At 40.3% G+C, this 18,329-nt stretch overlaps 2 protein-coding genes across 2 annotated transcripts in view; one reads left to right on the top strand and one right to left on the bottom strand.

Moving 5' to 3' along the window:
• Positions 1-815: 815 nt before the first annotated feature.
• On the bottom strand, positions 816-13,623 carry LOC119425481 (zinc finger protein 501-like). Its single transcript, XM_037693009.1, has 4 exons — positions 13,590-13,623; positions 11,386-11,494; positions 937-2,162; positions 816-842 (listed from the first exon to the last, which is right to left on the bottom strand). The coding sequence occupies exons 2-4, from the start codon at positions 11,417-11,419 to the stop codon at positions 816-818; spliced, it is 1,287 nt and encodes a 428-aa protein (XP_037548937.1). The 5' UTR covers positions 11,420-11,494; positions 13,590-13,623.
• A 1,185-nt stretch (positions 13,624-14,808) lies between these two features.
• The window catches only part of LOC119425479 (gastrula zinc finger protein XlCGF57.1), a 7,401-nt gene continuing 3,880 nt past the window's right edge, over positions 14,809-18,329 (top strand). The window contains exons 1-2 of the mRNA XM_037693008.1: positions 14,809-14,878; positions 16,350-17,504. Coding sequence (XP_037548936.1) covers positions 16,367-17,504 — 1,138 coding nt within the window. The 5' untranslated portion in view covers positions 14,809-14,878; positions 16,350-16,366. The remainder of the gene's footprint in view (positions 14,879-16,349; positions 17,505-18,329) is intronic.

The following is an 18,329-nucleotide window of genomic DNA, read 5'->3' as shown; positions in this document are numbered from 1 at the left end:
ACCGTTAATTGTCAATAATTTGGATGTCGAAAGGAATCAGCTGTTTTTAGAGAGAAGTGGAGCTCCATTTAAGGTAGGATGGATTTGTCGCATCAGACCAGGTTTTGTAAGGTTTCCCCCTGAGTGAATTCTCATATGACAATTTATACTTTGCTTACTGCTAAACTTCTGACCACAAAAAGAACAACTGAAAGGTTTCTCTCCACTGTGCCTTTTTATGTGTTTCTTCAAGTCACTTTTCCTTGCAAAGGCTGCTTCACAAACAGAACAACTGAAAGATTTCTCTCCACTGTGCCTTATCATGTGTTGCTTTAAGTCACTTTTCCTTACAAAGGCTGCTACACAGACCGAACAGCTGAAAGGTTTTTCTCCACTGTGCCTTATCATGTGTTGCTTTAAGTTAAATTTCCTGGCAAAGACTGCTTCACAGACCGAACAGCTGAAAGGTTTTTCTCCACTGTGTCTTATCATGTGTTGCTTTAAGTCACTTGTGATAGTAAAGGCTGCTTCACAGACAGAACAGCTGAAAGGTTTTTCTTCACTGTGGCTTAACATGTGTTGCTTTAAGTCACTTTTGATAGCAAAAGCTGCTTCACAGACAGAACAGCTGAAAGATTTCTCTCCACTGTGCCTTATCATGTGTTGCTTTAAGTCACTTTTGATAGCAAAAGCTGCTTCACAGACAGAACAGCTGAAAGATTTCTCTCCACTGTGCTTTATCATGTGTTGCTTTAAGTAAATTTTCCTTGCAAAGGCTGCTTCACAGACAGAACAGCTGAAAGGTTTCTCTTCGCTGTGCCTTATCATGTGTTGCTTTAGGTCACTTTTGCTTGGAAAGGTTGCTTCACAGACAGAACAGCTGAAAGGTTTTTCTCCACTGTGCCTTATCATGTGTTGCTTTAAGTCTTTTTTCCTTGCAAAGGCTGTTTCACAGACAGAACAGCTGAAAGGTTTTTCTCCACTGTGCCTTATCACGTGTTGCCTTAAGTCACTTTTGATAGCAAAGGATGCTTCACAGTCAGAACAGTTGAAAGGTTTTTCTCCACTGTGCCTCATCATGTGTTGCTTTAAGTCTCTTTTCCTTGCAAAGGCAGCTTCACAGGCAGAACAGCTGAAAGGTTTCTCTCCACTGTGCTTTATCATGTGTTGCTTTAAATCACTTTTCCTCGCAAAGGCTGCTTCGCATACAGAACAGCTGAATGGTTTCTCTCCACTGTGCCTCATCATGTGTTGCTTTAAGCCATGTCTCCTTGTAAAGGCTGCTTTACAGACAGAACAGCTGAAAGGTTTCTCTCCACTGTGCCTCATCATGTGTTGCTTTAAGTCACTTTTGCTTGCAAAGGCTGCTTCACAGACAGAACAGCTGAAAGGTTTCTCTCCACTGTGCTTTATCATGTGTTGCTTTAAGTCTCTTTTCCTTGCAAAGGCTGCTTCACAGTCAGAACAGCTGAAAGGTTTCTCTCCACTGTGCCTCATCAGGTGTTGCTTTAAGTCACTTTTTCTTGCAAAGGCTGTTTCACAGACAGAACAACTGAAAGGTTTCTCTCCACTGTGCCTCATCATGTGTTGCTTTAAGACATGTTTCCTTGTAAAGGCTGCTTCACAGACAGAACAGCTAAAAGGTTTCTCTCCCGTGTGGATTCTCATGTGTTGTACTACAGTATGTTTACATGTAAAAGTTGCTTTACACTGAGAGCAGCTGAAAGGTTTACCTCTTTTGTGGATTTGTCCATGTTTCAACAAATCTGACCTCTGGTAGAATGTTTTACCACATTCAGTGCAGCTGTAAAGCTCCTCACCTCTCTGACATTTTGTATTGTCTTCGGGAACTGTATTATTTTTCTCAAAGTTTAAAACTGGAAGCTGTTCACCGTTCTCCCAGTTTTTGTAACTTATATTTACCTCTGAAGACTCTAATACTTTGTCTTTGGAATCTGACTCTAAATGCTGATCTGGTTCTTGTTCTTTGTGGTCTCTGTTCTCATTCTTGCTGGTACAAAGCTCTGAGAACTGAGGCTTCTCATCATCATCTTCAAACTTCACATTGATAGAGGTGACTTCAGCCTCCTCCTGTTCCTCCTTAATCTGTGGGGGCTTTTCGTCCTCCTGGTCCAGACTTGGGCTCCAGTTCTGCTGCTCCAGATAATACTCCTCTTTAACTTCTGCAGGAGATGAAGACAAAAAATGTCTGAACAATATTTTTATGTTGTAACATAATAACATAAAGTCCAACTACATTTTTCATTTTTTTCCTCATTTTAATTAATTACCAACAGCTACTGAACTTCTGCAGGAAGCAGAAACACAAACAATTTATATAAAGCAGCATTAGGTTATAAATAAAAACGTTCACAAATGTTAAGACATAAAAGATAAACATTTGATTCTGGCTGAAGTTTTGACTCACATTCAAAGCAACAAGTATAAACATGTCATACATTTCTGGTCAAAAATTATTTCAGAGCAGAAAACTGTAACCAAATGATTCATCAATCTGTTTACTCAATTCAGACACAGATCCATTCTTTGTGTTTTTTATTAGGGGTGTGAATCTCTAAGTGTTAGAAAGCCCACATTGTTTATATCTAGTTAGTTTGTTTGCTAAGATAACTTCTGTATGACTAGCGTGTTTTCTTTTTGAATTTCACAATTCCAATGTTATTGAATGCATCGTGGTTTTTCTGACGCTAGTGAACATACCGTTCACTAGAGAGTGACTTTGCTTTACTGAAGATGGCACTAGACAACTGCTGAACTGTCATCCACACCTGAACAAGCAGTACAAATATCAAGTACTCCTTGGACATCTGAAGCTACAGAGTTCCCTGCAGTTAGCAAAAACTTACATGCATGATCCAAGGCCATATACAACAGCTAAACAAGCTTTACAGGATAAGTACGGCCAGCCTCGTCAGCTTGTCCAAAGTGGACTGAGTGTCATCCCAACACTCCAGCTCTCAAATTTGGTGACTCTGAAGCCTTTCATGCATTTGTCTTATCCATTCAATCACTGGTTGGAATGCTCAAAATCCTAGAAGGACAGAATGGTTATGAACTACGATGTGGATCACATGTTGATCAGCTACTAAGCAAGATGCCACCAAGTTACCGTGATGGATTTGTGGAGCATTGCCTAAGTCAAGGCATTCTTCAGATGGGTACTGACCAAACCTACACCCTATCTGACCTAAGCCCCTGGCTGAAGTTTCAAGCCAAGCGTATAGCAGGTCGAGTAGCTTCCCTCTATAATTATGAAGCACCTAAGCCAATAAAGAAGGAGCAACGTCCCTTCAACAAATTAAAGGAGAAGTCCACAACATTCTTCCTTACTGCCAGTGGTGACCCAGGATCCAATGAAAGGTTTGCTCCACCCAAGACTTCATCCAAACCCAAATCTTATTGTCCCCACTGCGACAACAGAGAACACTTCTTGAATGTCTGCACAGAGTTCAAGAGACTGAACACAAGTTAGATTGCAAAGTGGATAATAGATGGACAGCGGTGTTGGCAGTGTGGACAATCCCACAAGCCTGAAGTTTGCACTCTTAAGTGACCATGCAATACCTGTAAAGAGCAACATCTAACAATACTACACGATGCAGCCCAGCAAACTCAGAAAAGAGTCCTTATGGTCACCGCACCCGCTGCAAAGGTGTACCTGGATAAACCAAATAGATCACCTAAGGTGATGTTGAAGGTTGTGAAAGTCCTGCTTCATAATCACGACAAAGTACTGGAGACCTATGCAGTACTAGATGAGGGCTCAGAGCGAAGCATCATCTTGCCACATGCTGTGCAACAGTTAAAGCTCATGATGCAGCCTGAATCACTTACCCTGCAAACTGTTCACCAAAACATAGTACAGCTCCAAGGTGCATCGGTCTCTTTCTACGTGTCCTCACTGCCCAAACCTGAAGAGAAGCACTATATTTGTCAGGCATTCACTGCTGACTACCTAGGACTCTCTGAACATTAACTTATCCAGTGAGAACTCTCAAACATATACAAGCACCTTCATGACCTACCTTTGCCTCCTGTCGACCAGGCTCAACCTTTGCTGCTCACTGGTTCCGACATGCCTCACCTCCTGATACCTATAGAACCAGTCCACTTAGGTCCCTAAGGGGGACCCATCACAGTTCACACCAAGCTCGGCTGGTCACTTCAAGGCCCCACTAGTATCAATCAAGTCCCCACACTCAAGCAACAGTGCCTGTTCACAATGACAGTGTCACCTACGTCTGAACTCTTCAAGAATGTTGAGCAGCTATGGCAAATCGATACTTAGCCTTATACAAGTGAGAGGCAAGTGACCAGATCGTTGCCAAGTCTTCATAGCACAGAAAGAAGACTTGCCAAAGACTCACAACATGCAGAGGTCTACTGCCAAGAGACCCAGAAACTGGAGGAAATGGGTTACGTAGCAATAGTGCCACCTGAGACAGTGACATCAACCCCAAAATCATGGTTCATACCTCATAATATGTTGCGACATAAGAACAAAGACAGGATTGTCTTTAACTGCTCCTTTCAGTACAAAAGAAAGTCTCTCAATGACATTCTTCTCCCTGGACCTGCACTAGGCTCATCACTGTTAGGAGTCCTCATAAGGTTTCGACAGTACCCAGTTGCAGTGAGTGGTGACATTAAAGGCATGTTCCACCAGATATGCCTTCTGCTATCAGACAAGCCCGTCCTACTCTTCCTCTGGCGGTGATGAACTGGACTGATGAGCCAAAGGTCTACGAATGGCAAGTCTTTCCATTCGGAACCACGTGTAGCCCTTGCTGTGTCATTTACGCCCTGCAGCAGCATGTCCAGGACTTGGGTGAGTCAAACAGCCATCTCATTGATTGTGTCGAGCAGTCGTTCTACGTGGATAACTGTCTCCGCAGTACCCACTCAAAGAAGGAAGCAAAAGATCTGGTCGATGGTCTATAATGGTTGCTCCACACCGGAGGCTTTGAGATACACCAGTGGGCTAGCAATGTCCCAACAGTCATCAAACATCTTCCATCCGAGGTCAGATCCGAGAACAGCGAACTATGGCTGAGCCTCTGTGACAAGTGGCTCACCTGGGAAAGAGAGATTCCAGACCTTGTCAATCTGGAGATTCCCAGATGTTATGCACCAGCATCTACAGACTCACTGACATCCCACAGAGATCTACACATATTCTGCAACGCCTCTGAGAGGGCTTATTGGTCCGTTGCATGCATACGGACAGAAGATGCCCAAAAGAAAGTTCATGTCTCCTTTGTCCAGGCCAGATCCCATGTGGCACCAAAGAAACAGCTGTCCATGCCACGGTTAGAGCTGAGTGTTGCACTCACTGGAGCTCAACTAGCTAACATCCTTCACAACAAGCTCACCTTACCCATCAGGAAGACCATTCTCTGGTCTGACTCCACTACGGTTCTACATTGATAAAGTCAGAATCTTGTCACTATAAGGTCTTTGTGGGTACATGTGTAGCAGAGATCCAGAGTCTTACAGAGGTGAGCAACTGGAGGTATGTTAATAGTGCAAATAACCCTGCTGATTGCATCACACGAGGCAAGACCTTGAAAGAGCTGTCTCAACCACATCATTGGCATCATGGTCCTGATTTCCTATGCCATGCAGAGGATCGCTGACTGACCAGCCCGTCATCCTATCCAGAGACAGACAATAGTGAACTGAAGAAATCTTCCTTCTGTGGACACGTAGCTGTTGATACTTGTCCTCAATTCCCTGATATCAGTCAGTTCTCCACATGGCAAGACCTCATACAAGCAAAAACAAAACAGTCCCTTCACGGAGCGGCCGACCAGAGTTCAGACTTGTCCAGGGAAGCAGCCGACTTCATCAAAACAGAAAATCTCCTCTTAAGACAGGTGCAGTCAGAGTCATTCCCAGAGGAGGTCAAAGCTCTCATCTCGGATCATCCCCTACCAATCTCCAGTCGTTTGAGCTCATCCCCCAAGTGCAACAAGGATACAAGACTCCTCAGAGTTGGGGGAGGCTACGGAGAGCAGAGCAGCTAAACCTAGACACCATCCACCTGATCTTACTAGACCCAAAGCATCCGCTAACCAACCTTATCATCCGGGACTTTGATGACTCTTCTGCATCCTGGACCTGAAAGAGTGTTGGGTGAGCTGCATCGTTGATTTTGGATCTTACGGGGGAGGAAAGCAGTCAGAGGTACCAGAGTTGCTGCGTCCAGTGCCAGGCATGGCACGCCAATCCTTCTGTCCCTAAGATAGCAGATTTGCCACCTGCTCGTCTATGCCTCTACAAGCCACCCTTTTATTCTACCGGAGTAGATTGTTTCGGCCCCTTCACAGTGAAGATCGGACGTCGAATGGAGAAGTATTGGGGCATCATTTATAAGTGCATGACAACCTGCTGTGTACACTTAGATCTCCTGGAGCGTCTCGATGCTGACGCCTTTCTGATGTCTCTATGACGTTTCATAGCCAGACGAGGCAAACCTTTCGAGCTCCTGTCTGATAACGGAACAAACTTTGTCGGTGGAGCCCGAGAGTTATGTGAGGCCTTTGAGACCATGGTTCCTCACCTGTGGGAACAGCTGGCAGAGCAGCAGATCAAGTTCTGTTTTAATCCACCTAGTGCTCCCCACTTTGGTGGAGCATGGGAAAGAGAAGTGCGATCCGTGAAGACTGCTCTCAAGGTTGTCCTAAAGGAGCAGAATGTATCTGAAACAGTACTCCACACAGTTCTCGTGGAGGTGGAGGGAATCCTGAATACTAAACCTCTCAGTTACATCTCTTCAGATGTAGCTGATCCAGACCATATTACACCTAGCATTCTGCTTATGGGACGCTATGACTTCCTCAAGCCGTTTACGACTCTTGTAACATCCTTGGTAATCGTCGATGTAGGCACAGCCAAGTCCTCGTTGATCACTTCTGGTCCAGATTTATCAGCCATTACTTGCCTAGCTTGCAGGAGAGACAGAATAATAATAATAATACATTTTATTTGAAGGCGCCTTTCAAAAACACTCAAGGTCACCAAACAAGAAATACAAGATAAAAAAATCAATAAAACAATAAAATACAGATATCAATAAAATCAAATGCTAATAATGATAAAATGCATAATGACATTAAACAGAATAAGCAAGCTTGAAAAAGTGAGTTTTAAGGTTAGATTTAAATGAGGGCAGAGAGTCCGAATTACGGATGTGCTGATTTAGCCATGCAGACAGAATCCTTGCAGTGTTTTATATGGTCTTCAAACAAATTTTTATGAATAATGACTTCTATCTACCCTCATATTTCTCCCCCTTTTTCTATCTAAGATTATTATTCTGATAAGGATAAGAGAGGCCGCGCTGCGCTTAGAGCAATAGCAGCTTCGTGCACTCCGTCCATCTTCCGGACGACTGCATGTACATGTTCTCATTGTATCTCGGTGCAATGATAATAAAGCTTATTCTGATTCTGATATTGCATTGTCTTCTTTTATTGCATATGCAGTGGTTTTCACTGTAATGCTGACGGGCACTTTTTGAGCTACATATTTGATTGAAAGTTGCTTCATAAATAGGGATTATTATTACTATTGTGTTTATATTCAGTGTTATGTTTAATATATTGTTTATATTCAATTATATCTGCCTTCATAGACCCTATGGAAGAACATAAAACTAAATCTGAAAAAAAAAAAAAAAAGATGCAGAGGCTAGAAGAGAACGATTTACTACTGGTGGTGGACCACCACCAAGGAAAGACAAAACAGATGCATTGGGTGACTTGTTGTCTGGAATAATAGAGGAATAGCAGCCACTGGAAGGTAGCCAGACGATGACCATGTGGACAGTGGACATGAAGAACAGAACACAAATGGTAAATTTACCAAAGAAAGGTTACCTCCTTCTGTACAAATATTCTCCTGTGTCTATCTGTATTTGTATTTCAGTCTAAGGACCACACTGGTTTGTGTTTCTAACAGTGTGCTTTACACAGGGTAACCTACACTTATCCTGATGGAAGAGCCAGCGCACAGTGCCTGTGCACCCTCCACATCTGGTGAGGCATGCCAGAGAGAAGATGCTGCTGCTACCTTCCAGCAGAGACCAAAAAGGATGTCTATGCATGAAAAACTAGCCCTAGAACTTGATGAGCAGAAAATTAAATATCTGAAAGAAAAGCATGACATGAAAATGAGAATTTTACAGGTTGAATTAGACATGAAATTAGAAGAAAGAGCTGTTCAAAGAAAGATGCATGAAACAGCTATGCTAAAAAATGTGATTAAAATAAATTGTGTGAATAAAACTTATCTTATTTGGTAAGACTGTTAATATTGTCACCACAAACTATATTTTAAATCCGCTTTGGTTGAATTACTCATTTAATTTTGCTGCATACTTTTACATTTTGTACACAACAAACACCATTAAAGTCAAAATAAGTCATAATCAACATACTCCACCGTTAAATACATATTTATTTAACTGAAGTGCTGCAATGTGAAAGCAGTTCTGTGTGCAAGTCCTCGTTGGTTATTCCTTGCCACTGCCACAGGCACATCTGCATCATCTTGATCTTCCATCGGAGGATCTGTACAATCATGCTGCTTTAGGTAGTTGTGCAGCACAGCTGTAGCAACAATCCCTTTGCAGCATCTCCTTGGCTCAAAACGAAGTGTATTCCGTAAACAGTGGAATCGATTTTTCCATACTCCAAACATACACTCAATCATCCCTCTTGTGAGAACATGAGCTCTGTTGTATCTTTGTTGCTCAGCTGTTGTGGGATGTAGGTATGATGTGAATAAATATGTACTCTGACCATATCCACTGTCACCAAGTAGTAGTCCACCATGCTGTCCTCGGTCAAACTGAGCACACAATGAGGAGTTAAGAAAAATCCTTGAATCATGAGTTGCACCTTTCCAACAAGCAACAATGTCTGAAAATTCCAAACTGGGTGTGCATACACCCTGAACATTGATGGAAAACCAGTTCTTCCGGTTCCTGTACTCCTCAGCTTCAGGAATTGACGGACACTTGATGGCAACATGACATCCATACAGCCAATCACTCCTGGGAATTGCCCATATTCATAGAACCACATTTTATAGTTGGCTTGCTCAGCAGCATCAGGGAATTTGATGTATAGGCTCCTCAGTTCACAAATGGCACTGCAGATTCTGTGAACTATTCTACACACAGTTACTTCACTGACACCACACAAATCACCAGTTTCACGAAGAAAGATTCCAGATGCCAAGAATCTCAAAGTGATCAGAACTTGGGGATAACTGGGTACAGGCCTTCCTCTTTGATTCAGATAGAAAAGTCTAGGCTCAAGCAAAGTAATTAGTTCCAATGCATTTTATTTATACATACGACAGCGGCCTCTGAATGTTATTTCATCAAAGAGGTTCAATGGATTACTTCTATCCACAAGTGCTCTTCTGGACGGCCTCTGTTGTATAAAATTGTATTCATTTAGCTATTCTAAATATTCCATGCTGCCAAACTGTCTCTGCTCCCTTTCACAAACAATACTAAGCAGATGTTAAACATGCCTCTTTGAAGGATTAATTTAAGCTTCAATTTAGTCACAGGGTAGCTCTGATCCACCTTCCTGCAATTGGATTTGTTTAATACAGAACACACTAAATCTGCAATTATTTTAAGATAAGACTGTGCAAGGGACTTAAAGCTAAACCAGCTCAAACAGCATTTTAGTCTGTGACTAGCATTAAGCCTTGTCTGCAAAACCGGCCCTATAAGTTTTAGTATAATATGAGAAAAAACAGTTACCTTTGAGCTGAAGCTGGTGCATTAATCAGTGCTTCTCCCACGTTATTCTTTTGTTTCATGTTGGAGTTGTGACACAGCTTTATCACTAAAAAGCTATGTGAAGGAATAACGTACGTTGGGTCCAGCGTATTGAAAATAAACCTAAACCCCTCGCCTTCCACTGAGCTGTTTGCTAGTAAATCCTTTGCAATATAGCAGGCAATGGAGTGAGAAATCTTCGCAGCCTTTGGGGAAACCTGGAAGTTTGTTGTTCCTGTTCACTGCTCTGCTGCTTTTGCTTTCATCTTTCACGCATTTTGTTGTATTTCCAAAATACTGTACTGTAATTTTATTTTACACTTCTTGCAAACAACCAAGCTCTTGTTAAGCTCTGTCTTCTCCCAGAACATTGTAGAATCTGAAATGATTTTGAAAGAGGAAGTAGCGAGTTGAATCATGCTGTCCCCGTCCTCCATGCTAGCAGACTCCATTCAGATAAAGGGAGCTGGCTAACTAGCTTGCTGTACGGTGGCCTACACGGCCAAATTCTACGGCGGCCAAGCGGACATGTAATGCGATATACAGTACGCTCAGGAGTAGGAGTGGAAAAAAAATAATACAAACTTGTTTTTAAATCGATTTATGGGCCTTTAGAATCGATTCAGAATTGCCAGGACTAAGATCTAAATTTTATTTTTTTTAATCAATTTTTGTCTGCACCCCTATTTTTTATACAGTTTTATTCAGACATGCCCGAGAGAAAGACAGGAGCAACAGTCTGTTTAAGGCTCAAGTGTCTTTTTAAAAGTTAGTTAGCTTTTGTTGCTTTATCTATCATGTTCCTGTTACCCATAATGCCTTATGTAAATTACAGGCACGACAAACAATAAATTCTTATTTAATGAAAATGGTAAACAAAACCTTATGCAGAACAACTGTTGACACAAAAATACACTTGTATAGTTAGTTGTAGTTATAGTTATAGTTAAAGCCTATCCATCCCTGGTGTTGTGCACAAACATGTTTAGTTTAGATCCTTAAAATTTAGCTAATAAATGTTACTGTAGCCACTCAAACTTTAAGCATTTTTAAAAGACGTTAAATTTAATTTCCCGTAATACAGTTACAGCTTTATAAATTATGAAATGCAATTTTTAATATTATGAATGTTTTTATGGGTATATCAGAATTCGTAATTAATTTATTTTAATTAAAGCAATTAATATTTATTTGACATATTTTCTACCAAAACTAATACATTTTAGAAAATTTCATCTTGTGAAACTTTCACAAAAGTGAACAGGTTAATTTTGGGACTGTGAATGTCATTTTAAGTAGTGGAAAAAGGAACAATTAATTCAGATTTTATCAGTGTGAGCTGAACTCTTAATATTGGCTATAAATGGTGAACTTGCACAATGCTGACTCTTCAACTATAAAAGACAATCTGAAGTAATTACTTCTGGTATATTAACAAATTTGATTAATTAATTAACTCTGCTGCGACAGACAATAAAGCAATAAATAATCTGAAAGAACTGTAAAGTTAATCAAAACCTGAACAAAGGTGAATGTAAAATAATGTTACTCATAATAAAAACATAGAGATGCAGCATAAATACCATCAACGTGAGAGTCCATGTCATGTCGGGTCATTGAAGAGACAGCCTCCGTTAGTTGTCGTATTTTGTACTAATTTCTTCAGTCACGACCCGTTAAGTTAATCAAAACCTGAACAAAGGTGAATGTAAATTAATGTTACTTATAACAATATAGAGATGCAGCATAAATACCATCAACGTGAGAGTCTATGTCATGTTCATTTTAAGGAGTATGCCACAACCCGTAAGCTTAGCTGCTAGCTTCCAGCTAGCATGCTAACATTTACGACCTTTGTTGCTGAACAAAATAAAATGATTCACAGTGACCATAATAGCACAACTACCACAAGACACACATACAAGAAACATTTAGGATTGGCTTTAAATGGAGAATACATACAGTAAAACAAATAATGCTGTTCAAGAATGTATTGTTTCGAGAATATTCACTTTCGGGCCGATGAACATTCTTATTATTATTATTATTCCATCCATCCATCCATTTTCTTTACCCGCTTATTCCATTTTGGGTCAAGGGGGTCGCTGGTGCCCATGTCCAGCAATCACTGTGCGAGGGGCGGGGTACACCCTGGACGGGTCGCAAGTCCATCACAGGGCCACATAGAGACAAACGAGACAAACAACCATTCACTCTCTCACTCACACCTAGGGACAATTTAGAGTTACCAATCAGCCTAACATGCATGTTTTTGGACTGTGGGAGGAAACCGGAGTACCCGGAGAAAACCCACGCATGCACGGAGAGAACATGCAAACTCCACCCAGAAAGGCCCCTGGACCGGGGTTTGAACCAGGGACCTGCTCGCTGAGAGGCAGCAGCTCTACCAGTTGTGCCACCGTGCTGCCCTATTATTATTATTATTATTATTATTATTATGGCTGAATAGAAGTCTGTTGGAGTCAGCCTCCCACCATCACAGATGCAGGAAGAGGGCCAACTGCATCATGAAGGACCCCACTCACCCAGCACACTCACTTTTTGCCCCGCTCCCCTCAGGAAGGAGGTTAAGGAGCATTAAGTGTAAAACCACTAGTCTGAGGAACAGATTCTACCCTGAGGTTATTAGACTCATGAATCCCTAACCAGAATTATCACTGTGGGGAAAAAAAATCACTGTAATGCCACTTGATTGTGATATGTGCTGCTGACTTATGCTGCTGATCTTATGCTGCTGATTTATTTCATGCTGCTGTGTTCATTCGTACTCATCTGCTCACACAGACTCATATTCGTGCTGCTGTTGTTCGGCGTATTGTTTTTGTACTACTAGTGCTTGGTGTATTCTTAGTTTAGTGTATTTCTTAGTTCATTTCTTATTCTTATTACTGCATAAATTTAGTATTCTGAAAACAATCTGTCCTGAGTCACTGTAGGCTCACCGATTGAACCAACATGACCACACACAAGCATTTCACTCCAGTAAAATTTGGTCATTTTCAAATAAATGTTTGTTTTTGTTTGTTAAGCAACCTTACAAAGCCGATGAAAAGATTCAAGCATAAATAAGAAATCCAACTAAGGAGATTATCGAGTATTACAGTTTTAAAAACGCTTAGTAAAGAACTAATTTTTAAATGAATGCAGGAATTTTTATTACAAACTGTAATAATACACTTTTTATTACCATTTCTTATTAATTTATTGAAGAAAAAGTGTAGCGCACTCCAGCCCTATGTGAAAATAAAGAACTTGATTTATACAGATGTTTTTTTATTGTCTTCTGGTGATCAGCAGCAAAGAAACTCAATGTGCTGTTTTTTTTAAATACAAAGAATAAAAAAGGCTAAATATACCACAGATAAGGCAGATGCAAAACAGTATTTTAGCGCCAACAAAAAGATTCTTAAAATGTTGTATTTGAAAGTTTGTCAGATCTTTGCATGGTCAGCAGTGATGACCAAATATATATATTTTTCTTGCTACAAACAGGTTACAAGAAGAAAAGCTACTCGGTAAATATTCATCTATTTTCTAAAAATAAGTATAATTATACAGTATTTATCAGTACGGCAATGCTACACAGATACAAGTATTCATGTCATAATCTAAAAACGTATGCTTTTGAAGTGTAAACAAGTGAACAGCAATGACATTTTGAAAATGGGATGTCCTATCTGTGAACAAACGACAGCTAACATTAGCTTAGCACAGATATTTCACATTAACATCACGGTAAACAAATACAAATAAAATAAATACAAACCTGAACGTTTCGGACCCTCTTTCAGTAATTTTACACGGGGAAACATAATTAAAAGCTGTTAAAAACAAAAAAAAAGCTACTCCAAAAGAGTTTCACAGACCGTAGATTCTAAAAATACTGCTAACAACTGCTTCCGGTATAGGTTTTCAGAATAAAACTCAAATTGTGACATTTTTTTTTTTTTTTTGTGGTACCCCAAAAAATATATATTTTTAAATGCAGTGATGGCTTGAGGCTTTTACACTGTTCTGTGTATTGTCGTTTTTAAATAGCAGAATAAAACAACACAAAAATTGTAGGAAACTTTTAAAAAATATGCTATTTTTATAAAGAAATATGAAAGTAGGCTGCACGGTGATGCAACTGCTACTGCCTCTCAGTGAGCAGGTCCCTGGTTCAAATCCCGAACCAGGGGCCTTTCTGGGTGGAGTTTGCATGTTTTCGCCGTGAATGCATGGGTTTTCTCCAGGTACTCCGGTTTCTTCCCACGGACCAAAAACATGCAAGTTAGGCTGATTGGTAACTCTAAATTGTCCCTAGGTGTGAGTGAAAGAGTGAATGGTTGTTTGTCTCTATGTGTCCCTGTGATGGACTTGCGACCTGTCCAGGGTGTACCTCGCCCCTCGCACAGTGATTGCTGGACATGGGCACCGGCGACCCCCGTGACCCAAAATGGAATAAGCGGGTAAAGATAATGGATGGATGGATGGAGGTAAAATATGATGGATGGATGGATGGATGGATGGATGGATGGATGGAAAAATGAAAACACAACTCCGTACGTAAACAATTGAACCCTACGTGTAGCATATATTTATGATTTTTTAATGTAATTTTAACAGTTGAATTAGATACAAACAAACTTGTAGTATTTTAGAGATTTTTATCACCGGGTACTCTGATTCCTGAGCACCTGTCCGGTGATTGAATATTGCTGTTGTGTTATGCCTATTTTATTGTACGTAAAGAAATACATTTTGTTCAGTAACAATGATTTTATTTAAGACGTCCAACTTTAAAGATTCATGTCTGAGATGAATACTGTGCAAAAGCTTCATTAAGATGAGGTTATGGATTTCCTCTATTTGTAGATCAAAGTTGTGACTTGGCAACCCAGGAAAAGGGTGCTTAGATTTGTGTTGTCTAAGACGATCTTATTTTGAAAGCGCATGTAAACAATCAACAACCCGGAAGTAATTTTCTCGCATAGTGGACGCCTTGGACAAATTTCAGTTGTGTTTTTGTACAGTGTGTTTATTCTCGACGCTGAGCCAAACTTCTTTGTTGAGGTGACTTTATAAACGTCGTGCACTTTTCCATCTTTTTTTTTTTTTTTAATGTCTTGTCTCGAAAGCGACAAATGTCACAAGTGTTAGCTTAGCGTGCTAGCTGGAAGTAACGGTCTGGATACTGAACAACAGCAAGTCAGAGCCATACTTTGATATGAGTGCATGCCTTTTACACACAAAAACAAATGCCACTTTGAAAGTGGACTCGTAAAGAGTTTCCCGAGAATGCTGATAAACAGCTTGTTGGATCTGATGCCATGGAAGATTTCCGATCATCCCCAAAACACCAGCTGAACACAGAGAACCATCCACGGAGTGGTTCTTATGTCTCAGCAGGTAAAATTAACAGCCATAATTAGAAACAAGATAACACAGAACGTAGCAATATATTACATGTTTTGTTAGTTTATTTTTAGAATGTCCAGGCTAAGTGTGTAATTTGTGTGTTATTGATCTTTTCCACACTTGTCTTAAAAGTGAGTGCATTATTTTTCAGTTTAGGGTTTTAAGTTTCAGGATATAGTAATTATCTGATATTTATAGTGATCTACCTTCAAGAGTACAAAGTATGTGAAATGTAGCAACAGACTGGGATGACATTCTTCCAAACACTACGAGAGACTGATTCTACAGAAAACTACTTCAACTTACTGGTTACAATAACTATAATGCTACTACAACTACAATACAAGATGTTGAATCATGGGGTGTACTTAGTTTTCTTACATGCGGTTTCTCAATTTTATTTAATTTTTTTCTGTCAGGTATAGCAAGAAATCGGTTTGTTTGTACATCAGTTGCCTAACAGTGCAATAGAAAGTACACAAAGAAGAACTGCAAAAGTGTGTGTGCAGGCCCTTTAGAGCCTATGTTGTCTAAATGGGTCATCTGGGGCAAATTTGCCTTTGAGTCAATGTTCTAACTAAAAGCAAGACTACAGAAAACCTGCCTCCATGTTTGTAGCAGGGAACCTGTGCACCCTTCAGGAGCCAGGCTTTAGGATTTAGGCTCACAGGCATGTACTTGGTGGGCGAGCCAGGTGTGTTTTTCCTGAAGACTTGCCAGTTCAAAACAGAAAAGGCTACAGAAAACCACCTACATGAGCCTACCATAGGCATGGTCGAGTGCAATGTGAGCTGGGTGGCAGGATGGCCCTAAACATGCTGATTCCTCGATCGTGTTTAACCATGTGTTAATACATGTGACTGAGACAGCATCTGCAATTGTTGTCTCGTATTTAGGCTCTGAAAAGTGCTTTTGGATTGAAATGTTACTGACAGCATGTTAATAGTTGTTGCTTTAAAAACAATGACTGTGAAGGTTGTTCGTCATTGTAGTCAAAATTTCAGCAATAATCCTTTTCCTTTGAATATTTCAAAACTTAAATTAAAAAATAGCCTGGATTTATATAATTTAATTTTTACATGTGGCCGTTATTCACAACTTGTTTGTGTTTTGTTTTTTTAAGCAGATACTCAGCAGCTTTTGATGATCAAAGAGGAGTTTTCTTCTGAGCAGAAGAACCAAAGTCTCAGTTTGGATCAGCAGGACCTAAAGACAATTCACATTAAAGAGGAACAGGAAGAAGCTGATATCACAGAGCTCACATTCAGTTCTGTCCATGTGAAGAGTGAAGATAATGAAGAGGAAACTTGGTTCTCAGAGCTTCATCTCAACCAGGCTGCAGAGAACAGGAGCTATTTAGGGCAAGAATCAGATCAACGTTTAGAAACAGACCTCGAAGACAAACCTTCAGATTTTTCAGAGACAGATGTCAGTGATGGGAACTGGGAGGAAAGCAGTAAATCTCAGTCAGCTTTAAAACCCGTCAGAAATAACAAAGCTCCTGTAGGTGATGCAAGATCTGAGAGTGGTAAGCAGATTTACAGATGCACTGAATGTGGGAAAAAATTCAACCACAATTTGTATTTGTTAAGACACAAAATAATCCACGCTAGAGAGAAACCTTTCAGCTGCTCTGTCTGCAAAGCAGCTTTTACAAGGAAACATTCTTTGATGCAGCACATAAGGTCACACACTGGAGAGAAACCTTTCAGTTGCTCCCTTTGTGGTCAAACGTTTTCTAGGAAGAACAGTCTAACTACTCACTTGAGACGTCACGCTAAAACACCTCATTGCTGCTCACTTTGTAACAAAACTTTTCAGTGTAAAATGAATTTAATGAAGCACAAAACAACCCACTCTGCAGAGAGGCATTACAGCTGCCCTACCTGTGGCCAAAGCTTTAGTCGCAACTATGGTCTAACTTGTCACATGAGACTTCATACAGGAGAGAAACCTTTCAGCTGTTCTATCTGCCATGCAACTTTTAAATGGAAACAAAGTCTTGTACAACACACAAGGACCCACACTGGAGAAAGACCTTACAATTGCTCAATCTGTGGCCAAAGCTTCATTTGCAAGTATGGTCTAACATGTCACATGAGACTTCACACTGGAGAGAAACCATTCAGTTGTTCCATCTGTCACGCTGCTTTCAAATGGAAGCATAGCCTCGCAAAACACTCAGCAACTCACCGTGGAGAAAAACATTTTAGCTGCTCCGTTTGCAAGGTGGTGTTTGAACGGGAACAGGACTTTGTGGAACACACAAGTATTCATGCAGGTAAATAACCTTTCAGCTGTATTATCTGTGTTCAAAGCTTCAGTAAGTTCAGATTTCACAGGTCACATAAAGTGTCACAAAGGAGAAAGGTCTTTCAGTACACTTTGTCATAGTACACGAGAAGTTACATGTAGGAAAGTTAATTCAGTTGAACAGTAAAGTTTACTCGACTGGTGGCAGCTAAAGCAAATTATCAGAAATTTTCAGGCAGCGACAATAATTTTAGTAAAGAAAATTGCTTTGATATAGAAACTGATGCTATTATTAAACACATCCATTAACAGCTGCAGGAGAGGTTGGAATGAAAAAACATTCTGTTGACAGGTGTGTTTGGCAGAAGATCAGTGTGTCAGAAATTGATTTATTTTATTGTAAACTGTGTGTCACTTCGGCACATAACCAATTTGTGGGAGCCAACTCGGACTGGGCTGTGGGATATCAACACCCCACCGCCCCAAAAAACAAGTTTACAAATAATTGTGTAACTTTTATGTAATGTTTTTAGTTGATAATTTGTATATGATATGGTAATACAGTATATTGGTATACAGTAGTCCCTCGCTCCTTTGCTGTTTGTGTATCGCGGACTCGCGCTATCGTGGTTTTTCAAAATAAGATTGGACATGACACACAATTGGCAATTGATTGATGAGCCGCACAATTGGCATGCTGTTTTTATTTAAAATATATATATATTAATTATTTAGCACCTTTATGCAGCCCATACTGCTGCAGGATAAACTTCCTGCTGCAGCTAATCAGCTGTTCAGCATGTAGAGCTGAGAAGTGGGCGTGGCCAAGAGCACTTGCAGGTGGCAAAGAGCA

Source organism: Nematolebias whitei, chromosome 19 (assembly GCF_014905685.2).
Source record: "Nematolebias whitei isolate Nwh7 chromosome 19, NemWhi1, whole genome shotgun sequence".
NCBI lineage: Eukaryota > Metazoa > Chordata > Actinopteri > Cyprinodontiformes > Rivulidae > Nematolebias > Nematolebias whitei.
Note: the sequence above shows the minus strand (reverse complement) of the source record. Positions and strands in the feature narration are given on the sequence as shown.

Excerpts from the sequence above, each read along its gene's own strand:
- LOC119425481 (XM_037693009.1), bottom strand. The coding sequence starts at position 11,419 with ATGACCCGACATGACATGGACTCTCACGTTGATG. Across the intron at positions 2,163-11,385 it reads CATGGACTCTCACGTTGATG|AAGTTAAAGAGGAGTATTAT; the intron begins GTATTTATGCTG and ends CATCTCCTGCAG. Across the intron at positions 843-936 it reads AAAAACCTTTCAGCTGTTCT|CAACCTTTCCAAGCAAAAGT; the intron begins GTCTGTGAAACA and ends CTGTCTGTGAAG.